The sequence below is a fragment of the Colius striatus genome, chromosome 6, assembly GCF_028858725.1.
Source record: "Colius striatus isolate bColStr4 chromosome 6, bColStr4.1.hap1, whole genome shotgun sequence".
Classification (NCBI taxonomy): Eukaryota; Metazoa; Chordata; class Aves; order Coliiformes; family Coliidae; genus Colius; species Colius striatus.
Genome location: NC_084764.1, coordinates 21612123 through 21634312, shown reverse-complemented (window position 1 = coordinate 21634312; position 22190 = coordinate 21612123). Strand labels below are relative to the sequence as shown.

The window sequence follows — 22190 nt, the reverse complement described above, 5'->3', positions numbered from 1 at the left end:
AATGCACTTGAACCTGCAACTGCAGCTTGTTATTCCTTCTCATTATAGATGTGTAAATATGAGACGTGACCAGGGCAAGCAGGATTAGCTGCCTGCCTGGGTGTTGCAGAGCACCTTTTGGAGGCACAGCACTGTTTCTGATAGCTGAGTGTTGGCAATGATCACTACCTGAAAACACATAGTAAGGGAGAGGAAGACGTCATTTGTGTGAAGGCAGTCAAAAAGTTGCTGCAGCAAAGTGCTGGAATTAACAACCATGGAAATGGTTTGAGCATGCTGGAATTAGTGTAGCGCTGTGTGTCAGGTAGACACAAACTGCACATCCGCTGGGGATGCTGCACCAGAGGTGGATAACAGATGTGCGACTGGGAGAGTGAGTTGGGAAGCGGCTGCTGGCAGCCTGGCCCTCCCAGGATGGGGTTGGGCAACTAACAGCCACCAACAGCAGCAGTTAGGTGGAGAATGAAGTGTTGTCTTGCTCTGAAGCAGCTTGGGACATTTGCGGAGGCGAGATGCTATGACCAAAGTTGGAGTCGGGCCAAATTTACACCCCAGTACCATCAAGTGCTGTGAGATCTTTAATAGTCACAGACTGCCAGCCTCCAAGTGCTCCCAGAAGGAAAATAGTTCCTCTGAGTGCTGTGCCAGGAACCCAGCATAATGCCAGTTCAAAAGGGAGATAGTCCCTGAGGGATGGCTCACGCTGCAGCATTCCCATAGTCTTTGGAGGTTTCTTTTCCAAGCGCTTAAACAACTCAGCCCTTGTCCCATTGGTTTTGATCTCAGCTGCTGGTCCATCTGGAAGGAAATATCACATGCTGCAGGAAATAATTTTACGAGTGACTCAGAGGTGCTGGCTGCAGAGAGACCTCAGCTTCCCCTTCTCCTAACTGCACTGCTTTGTCTCTGCTTAGGCCAAATGTCTGCGGCAGACAGTGTTGCCCAGGATGGACCACAGCTCCCGGCACAAACCACTGCATAAAGCGTGAGTATGACAGTCTCAGTTGATGTAAGTCTTACGGTGCACCACTAAAAAGTGCTTGAGTACTGCTGCAACCCCTCACATGTTCCCTGTGCCATGTTGGGGCAGAAGATGGAGTCCCTGGAGGCAGTGCTGCAGCCTGCCCGTGGGACTGCCAGGCCGTGGGTCAGTGCTCCCTGCCTGCTGGCAAAGTCTGAGCACACTGAGTAATTACGCCTTTACTTTATTATTGTTATCAGCATCCACCCCAAGCAGGGTCTTGTTGGAGCAGGGCATTGCAACGGCACATTTATAGACAAGTTTCAAGTCCTGGGCTGTCGTCATCCTGCTTGGTGTGAAAGGCAGGTCTGTGGAAGTCCCTGCAGGTGGGAACCAGCAGAGCGGGGCTGTGTGAGAGTCGCTGATGCTGACAGGGAAATCAGGGCTGTGAGTTATCTGAGTGCCTTTAAGGAAGGCAATTAATGGAGCTGGCACAACAGATGGGATGGGTGGGACCGGAGTGTGGTGGAGCACATGGGATGTGTAAAATGGCAAGGGGCTGCAGGGCACTTCTGCAGCATGAAACTGCCCAGCCAGGGCCCTCCTGCCTGCCCACAGAGTTATTAACAAGGGCTCTGCTTCTTCAGATGGCCCTGCTGTGGCCCCGGGGGCTGGGATCATTTTGGGCTCCCCAGCACAGCACACCAGAGACAGCTGTTCTGTCATCTCCACCCCCATTAGCTCAGCAAGCACAGCCCAGCCCCTGCCACCATCCCTGTCCTTAGACAAGGGGGTTACAGCACCCAGCCCACCTATGGTCCTTTCCTGTGCACTGCCTGCCCCACACACCTGCTCACTCCTGGGCAGCTCAGAGGGCAGAGAGCACACAGGCACCGGCAGGCTTTCTGCATGGGAGTGCCCTGCGCAGAATAGCCAAGAGCATCTGCCTTCTCTGGAGTGCCAGCAGCTGCCCAGATGTTTAGCAGGGAAAGAGGCTCAGCTTTGTTTGCGGCGGGACCTCGCAGCGCTTCGGCTGCGCTGCGGTAATTGCATTAGCGATCGCTGTTTGGGAGCGAGGGGCCAAGGGCTGACTCACCTCCCTTCTCCCTCTCCCCCCTGCCGACAGAAGCCAAACGGTAGAGAGCCTGCTGTGCTGCCAGACAGCGTCTGTAAACAGAGTACGGGGCCAGCCGTGGCAGCATCTTTCTCTCATTAGGGATTTTCGTAGGAGCAGGAGATCTGGGCTTGCAGCCAGTCAGGCTGTCTAGTGATTGCTCAGGTGCTGGGCCCTTGGTCCCAAGGATTCATTAAAAGGACACCATCAACATGATCAGGCCTGACGGTGTCCCTGAGACATGGGACTGTAAATCTCAGGCATGATCTAGGTGGAGACTGGTGATGTGTAAACATCGTTTCATTCCCAGCTAACTCCCTCGTTGGGCTTTTCTGCTGGAGCTCAAGCTGCTGGAGACGTTTGGGTGTTTCTAAGGCTGCCAAGGCAAGCTGACACAGATAGTTTCTGCACCATAATGCAATGGTCTTTCATATGAGGCACATCAGGGAAGTCAGTGGGGTAGAAATGCAGCAAGAGGAAGCCTCTTGATGGGATGAAGCAGAGAAGAAGTTGGCATTCAGGTCTTGGGCAGGACCTTGGTTTTCGTAGATATGAGCCTGAGTACAGGAGAGAGGTTAGGCCAAATCATTGCTATGTTCTACTTGAGAGGTCAGGCTAAATTGTTGCTGTGTTCTACTTCTTATTGCCTACCAAGCGTAGTGATTCTTTTCTTCTCCACCCATGCTTTTCCAGGGACTTGCCTCTTGCCTATGACTGAGCTCAAGCCATGGGCACGTGTCTTGAGCCTTTTGGTTTGTTCCAGCTTCAAGGACTGAAGTGCAGTGAGGACTTGGAGAGTTTTCAGAGAGTCAATGACTGAGGAGATGCAAGAGATACCTTGTTCTTCAGGACACCGGTGTTTTCTGGGAAAGTGGAAGTGAGCTAAAGGAGTTTAGGGGGAGGGTTTTGTCTGCTTGCAGTGGGCTTGGTTTCTACCCTCACGCTGCCAGGTCATCACACCAAACTGCCTACAGGGCATCCTGTGGAGCTCCAGAGGATGGGGCTTTAGGGATAAAGAACTACTTCTGAACTTGGGCCCGAGGAGTTCATTCAACCTCCTGCCTATTTAACTTCATCCTGAGGTGAGGCTGAAACCTTGAGGTTTTGGTTTTGGTGGAGTAGAAACCTGTACACACAAGGTAGCTAGAATCTCTGTTGCACTGCCTGTGTCTTGGAGGCCACAGGGGCTGCAGCGTGCACTTGTTTGTAACTTGACTACTGCCTATTAAACTCATCGTCCTTCCCCTCTGCTTAAGAGCCAGGGGATCCTCAGCCTCCCGACATTAGTTCATCAACCTCCACTTTCATCATCGTTATGCACTATGGTTCTTGCTGCTTCCCAAGATAGCAGCCTAGGCTAAGTTGGTAATGCACCATCAGCTTTTTTTTTTTTTTTCTCCTGACATGGATGTCTTAAAGTTTAAAAAGAAACATTTTAAATGAGCATGTTGGGAAGGGCTAAATAAATTAATGCACTTTCTAATCTCATACAGGTGATCTTGTGGTTAAGATACTGGATGAAGGCACAGGGATTCCAGGATGAGTCAGTTAGTTGGTGGCTCTGCTGTGGCCTCACAGTGTCTTCGGACAGTCCCATTAGTACCTGGGGCTTTTCTATGTCTGCAAAATGGAGATGACATTCACATGTTCTCTCCTTCTGTCTTTCTTCTGCATAGCAACTGTAGGAGTTTTTGAGCCCAGACTGTTTTTCGATTGAAGTTCTGTTTTCCCTCAGTTATTCCTGCATTGCTGTTGATCTAGGTGGATCTGCTTTAGCAGGCGGGTTGGACTAGATGATCTCTAAAGGTCCCTTCCAGCTCTACCATTCTGTGATTCTGTGTTCTCCCTGCTTGTCAGCCTGCACAGCTATCTCACATGTGTTAAATTGTCTGAGTGTGCTAATACAGTCAAAGCTCAAGTTTGAACTGAGATTACATATTGCTCTGCGTCAACAAGCAAACATTTCCATAAGAAAGTATACCAAATCACCCCAGTGGTACAAGTCCTTCAGCATCTTCCCAGTTTTCCTTTAGATGTCTAGCTGGATGGACAGGTTTCCTCACACGTAAATGGGACTGAGCAGAAGCTGCTTATAGTGAAGATTTCCACCACTTGTGTAGATCTAGAGCAGGTGCAGAGCAGCAGGGACACAGGCATTGAGTGTCACCTTGCAATGTTATTGCTCAATCCTGGGCCAGTGGGCCTGCAAAGCAATAGCAGGTTGGCCTTGGTGGCCTTCCGCTCCCACAGTCCTGCCCACCTGGCCTAGATGGGTGGCCAGAGTCATGCCACAGTCATCCCTGCAGTGTGACTTTGCAGGCAGGGCTTACCTCATGCACTGGACACTGAGCAGCACCAGACTTGACCTGTGAGGGCACTTCTAGATGCTCTTAACAAACTGGCATTGCTCCTAGTGATACTTCAGCAGTGCTCCAAATCATATCATATCATATCATATCATATCATATCATATCATATCATATCATTTTACTAAGGGTGTTGAGATGACTCTTTTTACTTTCCCAAAGGCCCCAGCTCCTGGAACAGGTTATCACATGAGACTCTGGTACAAAGAAATAAGTGTCTGTCAACAGAAACTGTTTATAGCCCACACAGCTGGGGAGAGACATCTCAGAGTAACCTCTGGGCTCAGAAACAGGAAAGCAAAGAGAAAGATTCCAAACATATATATATGTATATCTATAACTATCTTGTTTCTTCTATCAGTATTATGGTTTTAGGGGCCTGACTCATGATTTCACACACTTGGCCTTGGCAGTACTTCTGCTAAATTATTTGCTCTCCCTACATCGCGTGGCTGGACTGAGTGAAAACCAGTGACTTTTCTAAAGCTCTTTCAAGTTCTTCCTGAGTCTGCAAAGGCAACCAGGAAGGGGTTTAATCCTAGAGCTGGTATATTTCAGCTAGGGAATCTTCACACCTATCCTGCATGAAAGGACCAGAAGACTAATCTCATTCCCTCCTTCCTCTTCTGTATATCAGCTGCCTTAGAGGCTTTTTAGAGTTCCTGGTGACTTATGGTCACTTTCCTGCTGAAGGGCACAGCCTAATGTGCCTGTGCACATTATTAGTGGGAGAGGCTGTGAGAAGTGCTGTTCTTCAGTGTGTCAGCACGTGAAGCGGGTGTTTTCAATGGCAAGCTTCCTGGCCTGATGCCGTTTGTTAAAACAGGCATTTATTGGGAGATAACGGCACAGACTGGCAGCCTCTTTAAATCACAGCTGAGTTTTATATTATAAATTACATCAGCTTCTGGAATGCCAGACTTCCCAGAGACGGTTAATTCTTGCCTGACTAGGGCCCTGTCTCTGTTTCAGAGTCTACAGTGGTGGCTGATTTATTTTACTGGGGGATTTAATAAAAACCTCAGGCTTTAACCTATACAGACCTACATGACTTGAGTTCTCCTTTTCCTTGAGATCTCCCTCTCTTCTTGAGTGTTGACATTGTAGTAAAGCTCAAGTGAAGCATACCAGCCAACATGTCCCTGATCTAGCTAGGAAAAGCTGATGGCAGCCCAGTTGTGGCTTGAGGGAATGGTTGGAGGGGCAATATTGCCACTGTGAAAGGACCTCAGAGTCTGCACAAGCAATTCCCTTGCTTGGTGACAGTGGTGTGACACATGGATGGCACACAAAACTGGAACTCTCTGTATGTTTGCTGCGCAGAACCAGCGTTTCTTACAGGCATGCTCAGGGGGATGCTCTCAAGGGGATGGAGAGCACAGCCAGAGAGTAAGGGATGTGCTTGTGAAAGCCCAGCAGCTGAGTTTGAAGATGGGGGGGGTGTCAGGTGCTCTGCAGCCTCTCAGAAGCAGTCCTGGGGAAGGGGTCCTCAGCAGAAGTGGTGGCTGCATGTTGGAATCCATCTACAGTGTTCCCATGTGATTGGAGGTTAAGGTCTACCTTATGTTGTCCCACAAGGTGTCATTACTCTTTGGCTAGCTATCCTTTTCCTTCTTTGAAGGACAACACTGTTTACCAGTGTCTTTTCTTTGCTCAGAACAACAAGCTGGGTCCTACCCGAATGAGCTCTGGTCTCCTGGCTCTCACTGGCTGGGCTATAAACCCAATTTGGCATCTAGTGATTTGTGAAGTGTTAGAGTCCAGTGCATAATTAATAGCACTTTCCTCCCAGGGCACAAACTGAAGCTGATGTGCTGTAATTAGGAACACACACGGGCTCTGAGGGTAATTTGGGCATGAAGTTAATGAACTGTAAGTCCCAGGAGCTCTGGAGGAATTTGAGCACAGTGACTTCAAAATCAGCTGTGGAGGGAGAGCTAAAAAGCTCTTGAGGGGACAGGCATGGGGAGCCTGTGCAACTCAGACCCCAAAATGGACTAAGGGTAGCATGCAATTCTTTGCTTTGGGATTGAGGTCCTATCCCTGCCCAGTCCGCTATGGACAATGCTGGAGGATATCCACTCTCTGCAGACCATGCTGCTCATTTCTGGGCTTTCTGAAATGGGTATTGTTGGAGAAGAGCCCTGCAGAGATGAGTGGGGTGAAGTGAGAACAGAAACAAGTCTCTGATGGAGGCGACCTTGCGTAGGGACCCACAGCATCAGTAACACCAAGTCTTTGAAGATGATCTGCCTGCAGAGAAGAGGTGGCAAAGCCTTGATTGTGTCCACTAACAGCCTTTCTGTGTCTCCTCAGCTGTCTGTGACCCGCCGTGCCAGAACAAGGGCTCCTGCAACCGCCCCCAGGTCTGTACGTGTCGCTCAGGCTTCCAGGGCTCCCGGTGCGAAGAAGTGGTTCCGGAGCAGGAGTACCACCCGCCGTCTGCCGCCGCCTTCCAGCCCCCTGCGAGCTCCCTGCGGAGGAGGACCGGCACGGCAGGGCGGGACGTGTCCCCCCAAAGGGCTCAGGCTCCCGTCCCGCGGCACGGCCCGGCTGCGTAAGTCAAACCCAGCTCCCGGCAGGATGTTGTCCCGAGCACACGGGCACCCAACACCACGCTTGGAGGGGCTGCAGCCTCTGCTTCCTGGGGCCGGGCACCTCAGCTCCTGGCAGAGGCTCCTTCCTGGGCTGTGGGAGCTGACCTAAGCAGGTCAGGTCCTGCTGGCCCTCAAAGGGACTCAGATTGCCCCTGGCACGGTGTTGGGGTCCCCAGGCACACGCAGGAACGGTACAGGCTAGTGATGGGGAAGGAGGATGGAGAAGCTCAGCAGTTTGCCTTTGTCCAGCAGGTGAACAGCCTTTGAGGCCAACAGCAGGTTGGATAGAGGAGTGGGAGTTAAATCTCTTTCCCAAGAGAATGTGTTTAGAGCAATATGTCCAGGTAGTACCCACAGAAGAGTATGTGGATCTGAAGTGTGCTGTTAAGTGCTGATATGAGCAAAGTGCTGATATTCAGAGATGTTTTCTGGCAGGCTCGTTATTGAGCCATTTGTTCCATGTTTCTTGCTGTGCAGTGGGTCATTTTGATACCCATGCAAGGGCCTGCATTTTGGGTATGGAAGCAAAGATACAGCTGTTGGAGCTCACAGAGGTCCACGTGGGACAGACTCTGTGAGGAATGTATTAAACTCAGGATAATAACTGTGGTGCCTGGTCCTTTTGGGTGAGGAAGAGCTTATGGCTTCCATCCACCTGCCTCAAGTTGATGCTCAGTTGCTTTTGTACTTGGGCTGCAGCTCCCCAACACTGTGTTTTGTGATGTCCTGCTGGAGCTGTGAGTTTTGTGCTGAAGGAGGCAGTCAAGGCAAAATAGGTGCCTTTCCCTGATGAACATTGCTGCTGTGCTGGTGGAGTTGGAGAGGACGGAATGATGCCTGCTTCTATACCACAACTCACGTGTTTTGTTTTGTTTTTTTTTTTTTTTAAAAAAAAGGTCTCCACCCTCCTGTAAGTTCATGGACACAGGAGCAAAGTGTTGGGCTGCATCACCCCTACAGGCCCATGTGTTTCTTGCTGCTGCTCACTCAGAGTGACTGGCTTTGTTGGTAGCCACCACAGCAGAGAATTTGCACAGCAGAAATCACTCAGTCATAATCAAAAAGTCATTACAGCAAATTACAGATGCCTAACCAGGAGGTAATTTTAGTTTATCCTTTTCTTCTCTGAGCTGTTTTGACTTTTTCTGTCAGCTTCATGCCTGAAGAGAAGGCAATTCAGCCTCTGTTTTCTGCATTCCTGCAGGTTGTTTTTAACGTGCCTGTTGTACCTAAAGTAGCTGTTGCCTTTCTGTCTCTTCTGAAGCACAGGCAATGCATGGGATGGAGACATTTCTAGATGCTTACTCTCAGTCACCTACAATTTTGGAGGGGCTCAAATGACTGATGAGGAACTGACTGACACCACGTAGTTCACTGAAACTGGCATATCTTGGTGCCCAAATGAAAGACTATCCGATGGGAACCAAATTCAGGCAAGGCAGAGGTAATGCTGGCTGGGAGAGGCAGCCAAGCCACTGGCTTCGCAGCCCCGAGAGATGCTGAGTGCCCGGGCCAGCACACAGCCCTCGCATGTGCCTGCCGTCCTGGGCATTGCTGATGAGCTTCCCCACAGCAGTGACCTCCCACCCCTCTGTGCCAGCACTCTGCATGGAGGGACTGGAGGAGTTGGAGAGTGGTGCCCTTGGAGATACAGCACCTGTTGAAGGCTTTCCCAGTAAGGAACATGACCTCAGGCTCTGCACAGAGGACAGGGGGGCTGTGCAGGCACTGGCAGAGCATTCCTATTCCTGACAGCCAGACACAGCGTCTGGCAGTCACTGAGCTGGGATTGCTGAATGCCCAGCTGCCTGCTGTACCTTAAACCCTCTGGCGCTGCCCCAAGGAAATACGACTCCATCTGGGACCATGCTGTGCTTTTCCTCCTCCCCTCCCTATGGAGGCCATAGGCCCTTATCCCAGGCAAAACCATTTGGTGCTCGCTGTTTGCCATGGCCTCAGGCAGGACCCAGGGCATGTCCAGCACTGCCTGCCCTCTGGAGCCATCCTCAGGGCTTTGCTAGGCTGCTGTGCATGCAGCTGAGAGGGTGCTTAGCCGCAGGCTGCTGCTTTTCCTGCCTAGGGAATGTGTAGCAGCCTTGCTTTGCAGGCAGGTGTGGGGCTCCCTGCAGCCTGGCACTGCTCTGCATCAAAATGCCTCACTTCAACCCTGGGCATTTTCCCCTACGATTCAGCTGCTTGGGGTTTGTCCATGGACCGTATAATGTAGGGCACGCTACTGGCATGATCTAAAAGTCTTGCTGCTGTTAGACAGATTGTTTCCCAAATATTTTTGAGCCTGCCAACTTTTGGGCTAGCTGTGGAGCCTCTAAGAGTGAGCATCTGCAACTGAAGGCCCGCTCTTGCTGCCACTGCACCCAGCCGTGCGCTCCCGCCGCTTCCCTTGCACTGGCCTCTGAATGAGTTTGATCAGTTCAATAAACCAGTAAAAAAAGAACACAGCAAAATGAAGGATAATTTTCTACCACTTCAGTGGGCTAAATTTGCTTATTGAAAGATCACAAGGAACAAAAGTATTGAACAGAATTACAATGTTAGTAGTGAAGGGAAGGCAAAGGCTGGACTCCTCTTTTGGGGGAAGCCATTTATTAGGTTGGTCATTTGTCTCACAAAACCATGCTGTTAGACTTGTCTGAACTTGAGCCTCCTTCTTGCAGTTGTATCATCTATCTCTATGCTACCACTGAAGTACTTTCTGTGCTTCTGCATCAGGCGTTCTCCATGCAGCTGGACTGTAGCAGCAAAAGCAAGGAGCATATTGGCCTTCCTAGAGCTAGGTATATCTTGATCATAGTTGCAAGTATGAGGATTGGTTCTTAAACACTGCCAACTTGGGATCACACTCACTGGAATTCAGTTCACTGTCAAATCTGAGAAAAACAGCTTGGGATTTTCAGTCCTCTTGGGTAAGGATGGGTTGTGCTAGTGGGACACTGACTTTTCCTAGTCAGATTGTCATGATCCAACAGCAGCTGGCTTGCTTTTCTGATTTGGCCATAAGGAAGAGGTGGAAGAAGCTCTTGCATAGCTTGGTGAATGGAGGACACTGGTCATTCCAGGTCAGTGGTTGTGAGAAGACCATGAGATCCAGGTGAAACAAGGAGTCCTCAACCTCTCTGCACATTTGCATTGCTAACAGGGAGAAGTTGCACAAGAGTGGGAGCTTATAGACCTCAAAGCCTTATCTTGCTGTGCCAAGACAGGAAATCAGTCTTCACATGAGTGAATTTGCTTTCTCTTTTTGCTTGTGTGTATATTGGCTTCATCTGTGTTTGTATGAAGGTAGCAATCTGAAGATCTGAACTAGAACAGTGCTATATTAGATGCCATATAAACATGCAACAAAACCCATGAGTCCTCCTCAGGGACCTGCTGCCTAAGCAAAGATGGGGTTGCTTTTCGGTTCAATGTGTTCTGAAGCAAGTCTACAGAGAGTTAGGAGAGCAGCCTCTCTGGTTATTCCCCATTTGCCTGGATGGTGGGTCTGCTGTAAAATGATTTCTTATCCTCAACCATCTGGACTTGCTGCTTACGACGGGTACCCCTTCCCTCTGGAGGGTACCCTGATCTGGAGGTAGGAAGTCTTTGGGAGTCTGGAGGAGCCTATAAAGCCTCAGTGAAGAGCATGACCAGGCAGCTGCCTCTTTTCATGGCCCTCTTTCTGATACATATGCTCAGGCTCTCCAGAGCTTACTCCTGGAAGCAGAAGCAGTGGATGCGTTCTGTGGCTTCCCAGACAGGAGAGCCCTGGAAACAGAACTGCAACAGCAGGAGATAAGTCACTGTCAGTCTTCTGCCCTCAGCTTTGGTGAGAGATAGCAGCTCCTTGACCACCAGGATTGTCCTGGTCGTACACAACTGGATGTATTGGTCAGCTTGTATTTTCACCTGGCAGCTGTGAAGGTTAGCAAATGGACCTGTGGGCATGCCCAGTGTAGCTGTCTTGGATCCAATTGCGGCCATGCTGGCAGTCCTGGGAAGAGGTGGCCATGGGCATCAGGCTGAGCGCTGTGCAGAGCACAGGTGGTGGTGCTGCAGTGTTACATGTAGCCATCGGTGCCTCTGTTTGGAGATATAACAGACAGGAATCATGGCATCCATGGCTTGCCCACCTGGTGCACGTTCTCTCTTGTTCCTGGGACTAAAGTAGAAGACTTGCCCAGCTCTATCTGAGCTCAGCACTTGCCTAGGGGAAGGCATGGCTAGGAGAAGGGCAGCTCTGGGCTTCCTGTGCTGACACCAGAACTGGTGACACTCGGGCGTTCATCCTTTCAAATACAGGCTGAGCAGCGAGTACCATCCCCGAGCCCCTTCAGCAGGCCACTTCTCCATGGAGCTTTAGAGTCGGGTGTCTGAAGGAGCCTGTGGGGACTCGTTAGCTGCTGAAGCTGCCCAGAGGCCCCGTGCCGTGCTGCTTGCAACAGGGAGTGCTCTGGAGAGCACAATCCTGGGGGTGTTAGAGGCCCTCCCGGCATGGACTAGCTGCAAATCCTCCCTCTTCTTGATCTCAGCCTGAATCTCTGCCCGGAGAAGCAAAGCCCTGACGGATGATTGTGCGGGTGGGGCTACACCTCAGCCCAGAAGCCGAGCTAAATGGAAACAGCTTTGTTTTCCTAAGGCTGGAGTATCAGCAGAATTCCTGTTTATTTAGAAGGGAGTGGAAAAGGCTTCACCCTGATGGTTGGGATGGAGGGCCAGCTGCCTCTGACTCTGGGCAGCGGAGGAGGAGGGTCACGCTGCTGCCACCCGAGAAGGTCGCTCCTGTGAGAGTGCAGGGCTTAAATCTGTAACCAGCATCGAGCCAAGGGAGCCAAGCTGCCCAGGTGGGATGTGTGTGCTGGACCAGGGCTGCCTGGGAAGCAAGGCATCCTTTATCTTCACAGAAAACAAAAGATGACTGGGACCTGCAAAACATTTTCCCACCAACTCAGGCAAGGGAATGGGACATAGTTGTGGTATAGGTGCTGAGACACTAAGCTAAGCAGCTCAGCTCTCAAGGGCAGGGAGTTTCTTCTGAGAGGGCTCTGTTTAGGCAAGACAGTTGCTGGGAGTTGCCTGGTGTTTTCAGGATGGAAAAGGAAGAGGGCTGAGTTGCAACACGCTCATCCCACTGACTCCTGATCTCAGAGGCTCCTCTCCAGCACCCTGGAGGAGACATCTCCCTTCCTGATGAGAGGAAGGGCTATATGCAGCTCTTGAGGCATTGTGGCAAGTGCTCCTGGCCTGTGGACACTGGGAGCTTCATGTCAGTAGGGAGGCTCTGCCAAAATCTCTATTGTCTCTTCCAGAAGTGAAGGATGAGGACATCAGGGAGCAAGCAAAAGGCAGGATCTTGAATGTGCAACACAAGTTGCTGTATGGGGAAAGTGTATTTCTCCCCTTTTGAATATTGTCCGAAAACAGCTCTCATTCTGGTGGCAATCAAATGTCTATCATGGTCCCTTGCAGAGGAGAGTGGAGCCCCATGGGTGGATGTAAAGCTCTCCACCCTGGGATGACCACTCCAACATGACGTTGAGAACTGTGGCTTGGCAAAATCAGCTTGATTAGCTTATTGTCATTGAGGACTAGCAGGTGAAACTGAAGTCCATTGCCAGATCACTTGCTTTTTAAAGATGCTGCTCCAAATTGGGATAGATTTGTCCTAATTGTTAAAGCAGGATCTGGAGCCTCCTGTCTTGCCAGCTTTAAACTTTCCACATTTATGAAAAAAAGGGGAGCTTTTGTACTGCCTTACTTGGGTTGCTGCTGAGCATCCAGGACTGTCCATGATATGTATAGTACTAGGAGGAGATCTGTTCTGGCCACACACCTATTGACACACCTCCTGCTCTTCTGCTCACTGAGGGCTGTCACTGACTTTACATTTCAGAGGGTTACAATTTATTAAATCCAAATTGCAGAGAAAATAGGAGCTGACCCTGCCACCCTCCTGTGTAAGTGCATTCCCATGGTATGGGCTGTGGCAGGTTTCCTACTTTGCTTGGGATGGGACCAGCATGGGAGATCCATAGCATGTGATACTGAATTCCTGGGGTAAAACACTGGTGCCAGTCTTGCCTTCGGCCACTGAAGCATCTTTATGCTTATTACCCAAGCAGCATATTTTCCCAACGCAGCTAAGCCCCAGTTGCAGCTTTCTAAGGTGCTTCCCTTTGGCAATATATTTTTCACAAGGTGGCCAAATATTCACATTACTTGACCTAGGGCCAACTTTGAGTAGATATCTGAGACCTTGTTAAAAAAACGAAACTAAAAAGTCAGTGGCAGTCCATGTGAGAAAATGTGAAAAGAGATTCCACTCAGGGCAATGAGATCTCCATAAGCTCTGGATCTCATTCCCCTCTCCTGCTTTGACATAGTTGCAAGCCCTTGTCAAGCTGTCTGGGAAGCCTAAAGGAAAAAATCAATCTACCCAAGAGGAGCATAAATGTCATTTTTCTTATATAAAAATACTTCTATTTTTAAATTACATGACATACCTTCTCTAGCCTGGCACCACATACAGTTGCTCTGCTTTCTTGTATTTTAAAGCTGTCAGCACCATTCTGGTTTATGTGGTTTATGTATTTACTTTCTAGGGGGCTGCATATGCTTCAGAGCAGCAGGAGGACAGCCTGCTTTTCAGGCTCCTTTTAAACTCCAAATATGGTCTTTCCATTAGGGCTGCTTCTTCTGCACCTTCTTGAGAGCCATTCCTATAGCTTAATTTAACTTCTAGACTTTGGGAGAAAATGTTCAAATGCATTTTGTTTCAAACTGAAAGAAAAATGCTGCTCCTTTCAGCTTAGTCTAAGACTCCATGCAGGAGAGCAGGGTGCAGGACAAATGCATTGTACATGTGGTAGGTGAGGCTGTACAGAAAATCCGGTTTATAGCCTATTTTATATACTATACATATATCATTTGGGACATTTACGACAATACAATTTATATAGCAGTTATATAAAAAAAAGAAAGACGTTAGAAGAGTGCTAAGGACACAGGATCAAATGCTGTCGACTTTTTCCCTAATGCCTGAATTAAGATTGTTGTCCAGGTTGCTTTCAGGTCCCTCGTACATATGGATTATGCTTCAGTTTCTCATACCTGGCTATATGCTGCCTTATTTTGTTTAAGCTGGTACTTTAGCAAAACCAAAGCTGTTCTCTTTGGTTTCAAGTGTTTTCCATAAATCACCAAGTGCTGTCAGGACACAAGGAATGAATTGAAGCTGATTTGGTATGTGGAGCGGTTGAAATGAAGATGTAGCGGTCTCCATATAAAATATGCTCCTCTCCTTTCTTCAGAAGCATCTTGAGAAATGCTGCCCTGAGTAATTGGTGCTAGGTGATACTGGTTCTCAGCTCTCCACACCACCTCATTTTTCTCTCACTTGCATGGAGTCTCTCTTCAAGGATATGCAGAAACCAAACATATAAGGAGAGACTCCAGGCTGGAAAAATATTATATGTAGGGATATGCAGAAACTAAACACACGGGCAGAAATTAAAAAGAGATTCGGGCTGGAAAAACATTATATGTTACAGCTGAAGGAAAAAAAAATCCTCTATGGGAGGAAGAAACCTGGAAGAAGGAGAGGCTGAGACTTTACAGAATAGGAGTGAACAGCAAACTAGGCAGCAGAGAGTAACATGTGTGGCTGCATATGAGAAAATAGCGGTGCTTAGGACTTTGGAGGCAAAAGACCTGAGTCGCATGAGGATTTTTCCTGTGCACCCCGGGATCCTGCACTGAGTCAAGGTATTCTTTATTGCCAGAAAAGACCTTGACAAATTGGAAGGAATTCTGAGAACTGCAAAGGGAGGGAGGGAGCTGAAGGGAATGGTTAACAGACCCACATCTGCAAAACTGAGCCAAACGCTGGCCTTGGAGGATGGGGAGCATACTTGGAGGCTGAGGCTATCTGGAGGGGGCAGACATGGTGTATTAGGTTGCCTGTAGCCTTGGCAGGGTGGCCCTGCTAATTTTTCTGCTACGAGGCTTTCTACAACAGCAAGTTGCCAGACTCTTATAGGGCTGTAATGACAGGTTGATAACGATGCTGGAGCTTTGCCTTCCCCATTGCTTTGGAGCTGCACTGCTGAGGGGCTGGAGCCCGGGTGCTGCCGAGCCGGCGCAGCCGCTCTGCAGCCCTCTGGTCCCTTCCCACCAGGGCTGCCATGAAGCCTCTGCCTCCCCGCTGGGCCCTGCTCTGCATGCTGAGGCTGCGTGGGAGGGGTGTGAGAGCACACTCGTGGGCACAGTACCCCTGGAAGCACTGGCGTGCCACCAGGCATCATGCATATGTGGCCAGGAGCGCTCCTGCTCCCCAGCCAGGCTCTAGCCTTCTGGCTAGTGAGCAACTGGAGGGATGGAGCCAGAGCAGAGCAGAACAGAGTAAAAATCAGACGCTCGTTCCTCAGTCTCCATCAGAGCTGAGACTTTGAGAGTGGGCAGCGGTGTCACATCCTAACACAGCTCTCATGGCTTGAGTGCTGCAGGTAGGGGAACCCTCCGTGTGGCTGGGTGGGGATGGAGACATGTGAGGAGACCTAACTACCTGGGGCTAACAGATCCAAACCCAAAGTGTCCTGCTGTGTCTTCAACCATTATTTAATCTTAAAATATGCCTTAGATCCACAGTGTTCCCAGAATGAGTGAGAGACCTCCCGAAAACCTCCTGCTGTAGATGAAAAGCCCCCCCTTCTCCAGATGAGAGGACTGCACACATCTCCTCTCCATCCAGTTGCTCTCATGCCCTCTGTGAGCGTGTGCAGCCACAAGCTCTTCAACCCCTTGGACACCTGAAATGAGAGAGGCTTTGCCTGCCCTCTCCATGGCCTGTGTAAGCAGGGGGCAGGCAGTTGGCTCCCCCTGCTCTCCGAGGTGCATGTGGGCACAAGGATGAATAGGCTAAAGTGTTTCTTCAGGGCTTTGAAGTTGGCAGCCTGGTAGAGGGGGTGAGTGTTGCTAGTCAACAAAATTAAAGTGCTTGTTTTCTCCCTGCTGTATGGGGAAGACGGGCGACTCCCCGTCCCCAGCTTTCCTCTGGCTAATGCCTCTGCAGCAGATCTCTGTAGATGAGGACTGATTCCTCAGCTCCCAATTGTCGTGTCTTGTGGAAACAGAGGGCCCTTTGGAGTGGAGATTTTGGTGGGCATGTAGACACAAGGGCAGGTTGATATGTTGTTCTTTTGCCTCTGCCTTGAATACAGGTGCTGGCCCCGCCAGACAGGATCCTGCTGCTCTCTGCAGTGAGAGCACAGGAAGGAAGAGCGGGGGTTGGAGGTATTGCCATGGCTAGTACTGGTACCTGAACCCTCTGTGGGATGGTGATACTGTGCAGCAGACAGCCCAGCTCTCCAACTGGGCCAGCATCTTATGCCTGCTTTTGTAATGGTGCAAAAGCTATGGCTATAGGGCGATGTCTGCAGTAAGATGGTGTCACTGATGGAGACCTTCACGTGATGGCAGCTGTTAGGACACTTCTGGATGGGTCTTTTCTCACCAAGGTGTAAGAGCGGCTGTGCGACTGTATCTGGCAGCATTGCCATGCCCATTGATGGTGCTGCTGAGCACCAGCCCCTGCATGCAGCAGGGGAGCCAACTGCAGCAGCTTTCTCAAGTGCTTCAACCCAAAGGAGTGTGTGGCTGAGCTGGGGACAGGAGGTGTGCAGGGCTACCTGACAGGCCTGGTGGTGCTGCCAGCACCAGGGCAGCTCACCTGCCTGCCCCTTCCCTTCCTCCCAAGCCCTGCTCCAGTCTATGCAGTGTGCAAGGTTTGGCCCAGATGGGGCACTTGTAATCAAGTAGCTTGGCTTGGTTCCTCTGCTGGCTCCACTTGAAGCTCAGAGCAGTTTTCAGGCTGCATTTTGATTTTCTGGGAGGCATTGGCCTGCACTTCAGCTCTGGAGCTGGGCAGATTGTAAACAGCCCTTTGTCAAGCTTGGCATTTGTGGCTCTGGCCCTGTTGAGTATGAGCAGAAGTGTGCTCTGCTGCTCCTGATGCCAGCCCGGTGCCGCGTCCTTGCATAGGCCATGTTTCCGCAGCCCTGCTGGGACAGGCAGATGCCGTGCCCATGCTTGGAGAGCTGGACTTCTTCCAGGGAGTCAGTTGCTCACTCCCTGATACTCAAGAGCAAAGAGGGATGTGTGGCATATATAGCACAGGAAGGGTGTTTAATGTCAGTGCAGAGCTGTGTGGAGACATGTGAGCAGCCACTTTGGCTAAGGAGCAAAATAGACCCCGAGAGATGGGTTAAAAAGAACCTGTTAGCTGTCTATGTGTTTACAGAGGTTCGCTTATGTGGTTTCTCACAAATCCTGAGTAGATAAAAATAGAGTTCACAGCCCATCTCCTCCCTCTTTGATCTCATGCACTACACAGTGGGTTGGCAGCCAGCTTAGATGGCTCTGCAGCACCTGCACTGCCTTGCGGGCCGAAGGAGGGAGGATGGCAAGAGTGGTGGTGGTGGTGGAGGGACTAAGCTTGGCGAAAGGAGGCAGACACTTGGGGACTTTACTGTCCCCTGGCCTTGCACATGCAATGCTGCAGTTTGTAGGGAGAGATCCAGAGGAATCTCAGCCAACCACTGGCACGTATGTCAAGCAAAGCAGGGAGCTAGCGTTACCACTGCAAGATTGCACAGGAGACTGCCCAAAACAAAAGCCATGTGGGCTGTGTGCCAACTGCTTTCTAGGCATGGCGAGGGATAGTGGTGGCATCTGGATGCTGGACTGATGCAGGTCCTGGGCACGTGCCAGCAGCACTGAGTGTGCACGTGGGGCAGGGAGGCTGACACATGTTCCTGCCCATGCAGCCCTGCTTTGGCAGTACTGTCTGTGCCCAAGGCAAAGGCTGTTGTCAGTGGCACCTCTGCTCATAGGAGCTCTCAGGGCCTCACAATGGAGGGAGGATTTGGATGACTCTCTTCCTGCTTGCCTGTGGCAGTACGAGATCTCAGGTGAACATGCAAGGGCAGCTGAGGTCTGTTGTGTTAAGCAATAAAGTTGCCATTCACCTTGATGTCCCTAAGACAGTCCAAGTGTCTGTGTCTGGTGTCTCATCTGGCATGAGATCTGGCTGCAAGTGACTGGGAGTGAGGCATCCAAATGCTCATTCCTGAGGCCTTCATGGTACACAGACCCTGCTTGGCTCAGCCTGGGATGTCTCCTGCCTGGGAGAGGCTGATGGCTGCTTCTTGCTGGGCAGGAGAACTTCCCTTGACCTCCACCAAACCCTGGGGAGCAGGGGACTTTGGACTTGGGCATCTCCCTCACTTGCACAGATGATACCAGGCTGAAGGCAGCCCCAGCAGGGTCAATGACAAGCTTGAAGCAGGTAGGTTTCAGAGCTGTCTCTGCTGCTCATAAGAATAATAAACTGAGCCAGGATTTATGGACATAATGTGGGTGGGCTTGAAGTCAGGTGCCTTGTATGGTGTGGTTTCCCCCCGCCTCCCTGAGCCCTAACAGAGCTGTCTTCCTTGTCAGCATGTTTTTGAGCTAGTTGATAATAAGCTGAGTGCTCTCTAAGCAATGCCTCTCCTGTGCTTCGGGGCCTGCAGACTGAGCCCTGAATCCCATCTGCCTGCTGAGAGACCTGTTTGAAGTCCAAGAAAGGGGAAGTTTCTGGTCTGTGGTCAATTTGCTGCTTTCCAAGGCTGGCTGCTTCTCTCTCCCCCTGTAGTCACAGACGCGGGTGTTGAGGCTGCCCATTCTTCTGCGATGCTTTAGTGGAAAATCAGGAACTGCTGAGCATTACAAAGGGGGAAGTGAATCACTGATTTTGGTCCCTGTGGCCCCAAGCGGCGAGGGCATCCAGCCAAAGGGACAAGACAGACACCAAGTATATTGTTTGGCTTTTGAAAAGCAGGGGAGAACCCGCCTGTTGTCCTGGCGGGTTATCAGGGCTGAGCGTGACTCAGCCCCACTATGGCTGAGCTGGGGCGGCCGCGCCTGTGCTGCAGTGGCTGCCCGTGTGGGAGCCCGCTCCCAGCACACCGCCGTGCCAGGGGCTGGGGGCAGCGCCTGCTTGGGTTCAGACAGATGCAGCTTGTTGAGCTTGGGCCCTGGGATGGGGAGTTCTGGACCCTGGGAAGATGGTTTCTTCTCTAGAGGGATGCTTCTCTTCAGCTTTGTTTTGGCCAGTGCTGTCACACTCTGTTGTCACCCTCCTGGGAATTATACCTGAGGTCCTTCTGGTCTCCATCATCTCTCCCTGTGGCTCAGCAGGGATCAGGTTTGTTTCCAGCTGGAAGAGTGGCTTTCCAATCTCCATCTGGCCTGCCCTTGCCTTGTGTGGGGTTAGCACCCCTCCCTGCTGACCACATTGTCCAGAATTGACTCTTTCCACAGGGCCATCCACCCTGCTATGGTCAGTCAGGCTTTGGCTGGGGAGAGGGTGAGGCAGGCTGGATGAAAAAGCAGTAATACTCCTGTGGCACTTGGCTCTGCATTTCCTTTACATAAACAAAACCCACTGTTTCCCAGCTCACTAATGGTCTGGCCAAAGTCAACAGCGAGATGGGGAATGGCCGATAGAAGCTAAATCCAGGAAAGACTGAGGTGTTGCCACTGCGGAGAGGAAAGTGCTTTGAAGAGTGTGCCACCTTTGCCTCCAGCCCCAAGGAGGATGTCTGGCCTTAGGTCACTAAGAGAAGGTGCAGCTGTATACGCACCTGGGTTCCCTGTTACCCAGAGAACCATGTTTGTTAAAAGTGATCAGAGGTTAAAAAAAATGCTTTCTCTATACAGTGGGTTAGAAAAACAGTATTGTTTGGTCTTGGTTATTGTGATTCTGTATGCCTAGTCATGAAATGGCAGCGTATTTTAAAAAGCCATGGTTGGTTCAGAAAGCAGTGGCTCTCCTGCTCATCTGTGCTGGGAGTCTACGAGCATAGTCTTCAGCTCCCTGTCCTTAGCGGGATGAGAGATACCACTCACCTCATCTGGGCAGAGAACAGGCACCGTGCAGGCTCATTTGGGACTGGGCAGGAGAGACACTGGGGAATACAACATTTTTGTACCTTCTGTGACCTGCCATCTCTAAAGTAAAAATAGAGCAGAGTGTAAGCAGTGACAAAAGCAACTAAAAGCATTTATACATAGACAAAGGTGCAGTGACAGGTGTTCAAGTCCCTTGCTGGATGTCAAACACTTGTCTTTTGGATCCTACATGGATGCGTAGCTCTAGGGTGTAAGGGACTAGGTCTCTCTCAGTTCTCCTGACTTCTGGCATGTGTCCTCAGGAGTTTATGGGGAGTCCATGTCCTTGACCTGCACCTCAAAAGAAGGCAGCTGCAAGTGCTTGTCGGGTAGTTTTGAAGTGTTGCAGATGTGAGTCAGTCCGTCTGCACACCTCCCTCCCTTCTTGAATATTTTCTAATTTTGATTAGCACCTAATATAATAGGAGTGAAACTATTGAGCGCTCAGTCATCAGCCTGATAGAGATCATCAGGAGCACAGGCATCCACAGAATGTGCTCTCTGCACTTCCCCTCCTTGAGCGGTGTTTTCCGTGGCCTGCTGCTGCTGTCAGCTGGGCACTGCAGAGGCAGATGCCCTGGGACAGTCCAGAGGAGAGGTGTCCTCAGAGTCTGCACACTGCTGCTGCCCCACAGGCTATGCCTGACACAGTGAAAGCTGTCAGCAGCCCTGATGGATGAAGAGCAGGGAAACCAGCTGCTTGGCAGGAGATCGCCTGTAAAGGAAGAGACCCCTGCCTCTTTGCAGAGATCTGTGCTGGCTGTGTGCCTGGCTGGAAGCGTGGAAGTCAATAATACCATGCCCAGGGAGACTCTAAGACTGAATGAATGCGAAGCCCTGGGACTTTAAGTATCCCACAACATAGTGCTTGAGGTGTCAGTCGCCTCCTCCCTGAGCGGGTGGAGGCATGGACATTGGTAGCACAGGCTCCCCACTTTGCTGACCTGGAGCTGCCCTGTCTGTCATCCTTTCTGTTACCCCTGGGACAGCCACACCAGCAAGAGAACTCGTGCCAGTGCAGATTCCTCGGAGCTGGACAAGCTCTGTCCATATATTAAGATCCACCAAATGGTTAGGGTTTGCTAATGCCTTCTGGCCAGGGCATACTGACACGGTGAGCTCAAGTTCCTCTCCTGAGAGACCTTTCAGGCAAGCAGTCCTCATCTCCCTGGAACGGACTGTCTCTGAAGGTTTGGAGGTGAAGAGCTCTGTTTTGTATTCCCTGACTGTGAGCCAGGTGCTTGGCGTGACTTGGGGATACATTGGGACTGACAAACTGAGATGGAAAGATGCCCTTTGCCATGGATTTCTGTGGCCCAGGGTAGGATGGTGTTACTCAACTCAGGCCACAAATCCCAGAGCTCATCTGCCCAGAACAGAACCAAATAAATTAATTCAAAGCGAATCTGCCTCCTCCCCTACTGCGACACACACTGGAATGCTTTGCTAACAGGATCCCAGTAGGATGGTTTTTCCTCAAGTGTTGCAAGCCATGCAGTAATGTTCCTGCTCTGTTTTTCCTTTATGAAGTTGGCACTGCCCCTTGCAGTAAGCACATATGATCCACTTAATCCCCCTTTTTTTTTAACTGAAATGCTAATGATTGTTTTACTTTAAACCCCTCATATACTGGGATTTTTTGTTTGTTTGTTTCTTGGTTTGTTGTTTTTTCCCCTAAAAAATCTGATGATCCTGGGAATGACACAGGAATTGTCCCTAAAGCCAAGGGGGGAAGTTTCTTCAGATATGCAATAGGTAGCACCCAGCTAAGGCCTGCTATTTGCATGTAGCATAACTCGCTTTCTCAAGCATAGATATGATGTGGGTACTTTCAGTCACAAGAGCTGATTCTTTCCTGTCTTATGCCACCAATCACCTTCACCTAATGACTCTTCAGAACTCAAGGCTGAAGTTGCCCTCCAGTGACCAGCACCAGGAGAGTGAGCATTGCTGGGCTGGGGAACTCCCACTTCTGTTCCTTGGGATGCTTCCATCTGTGCAGTAAAAGACTTTGGAATCCCAGCCATGCTCACCATAGGACTATGCTCGGGGTTTCTCACCAGAGATCAGAGAACAAATGTGTTTGACTTCAGGGCTTGGTAGCTCTCACCTAGCCTCCCTGGATCTCCATACAGCATTTCCTTTGCACTAACAAAATCAGCAGT

At 50.4% G+C, this 22190-nt stretch overlaps 1 protein-coding gene across 2 annotated transcripts in view; it reads left to right on the top strand.

The window, feature by feature from the left end:
- The window catches only part of LTBP2 (latent transforming growth factor beta binding protein 2), a 72036-nt gene that overhangs the window by 7130 nt on the left and 42716 nt on the right, over nucleotides 1–22190 (top strand). For both annotated transcript variants that reach the window (XM_061997660.1, XM_061997661.1), the window contains exons 2-3: nucleotides 915–985; nucleotides 6758–6998. In XM_061997660.1, coding sequence (XP_061853644.1) covers nucleotides 915–985; nucleotides 6758–6998 — 312 coding nt within the window. The remainder of the gene's footprint in view (nucleotides 1–914; nucleotides 986–6757; nucleotides 6999–22190) is intronic.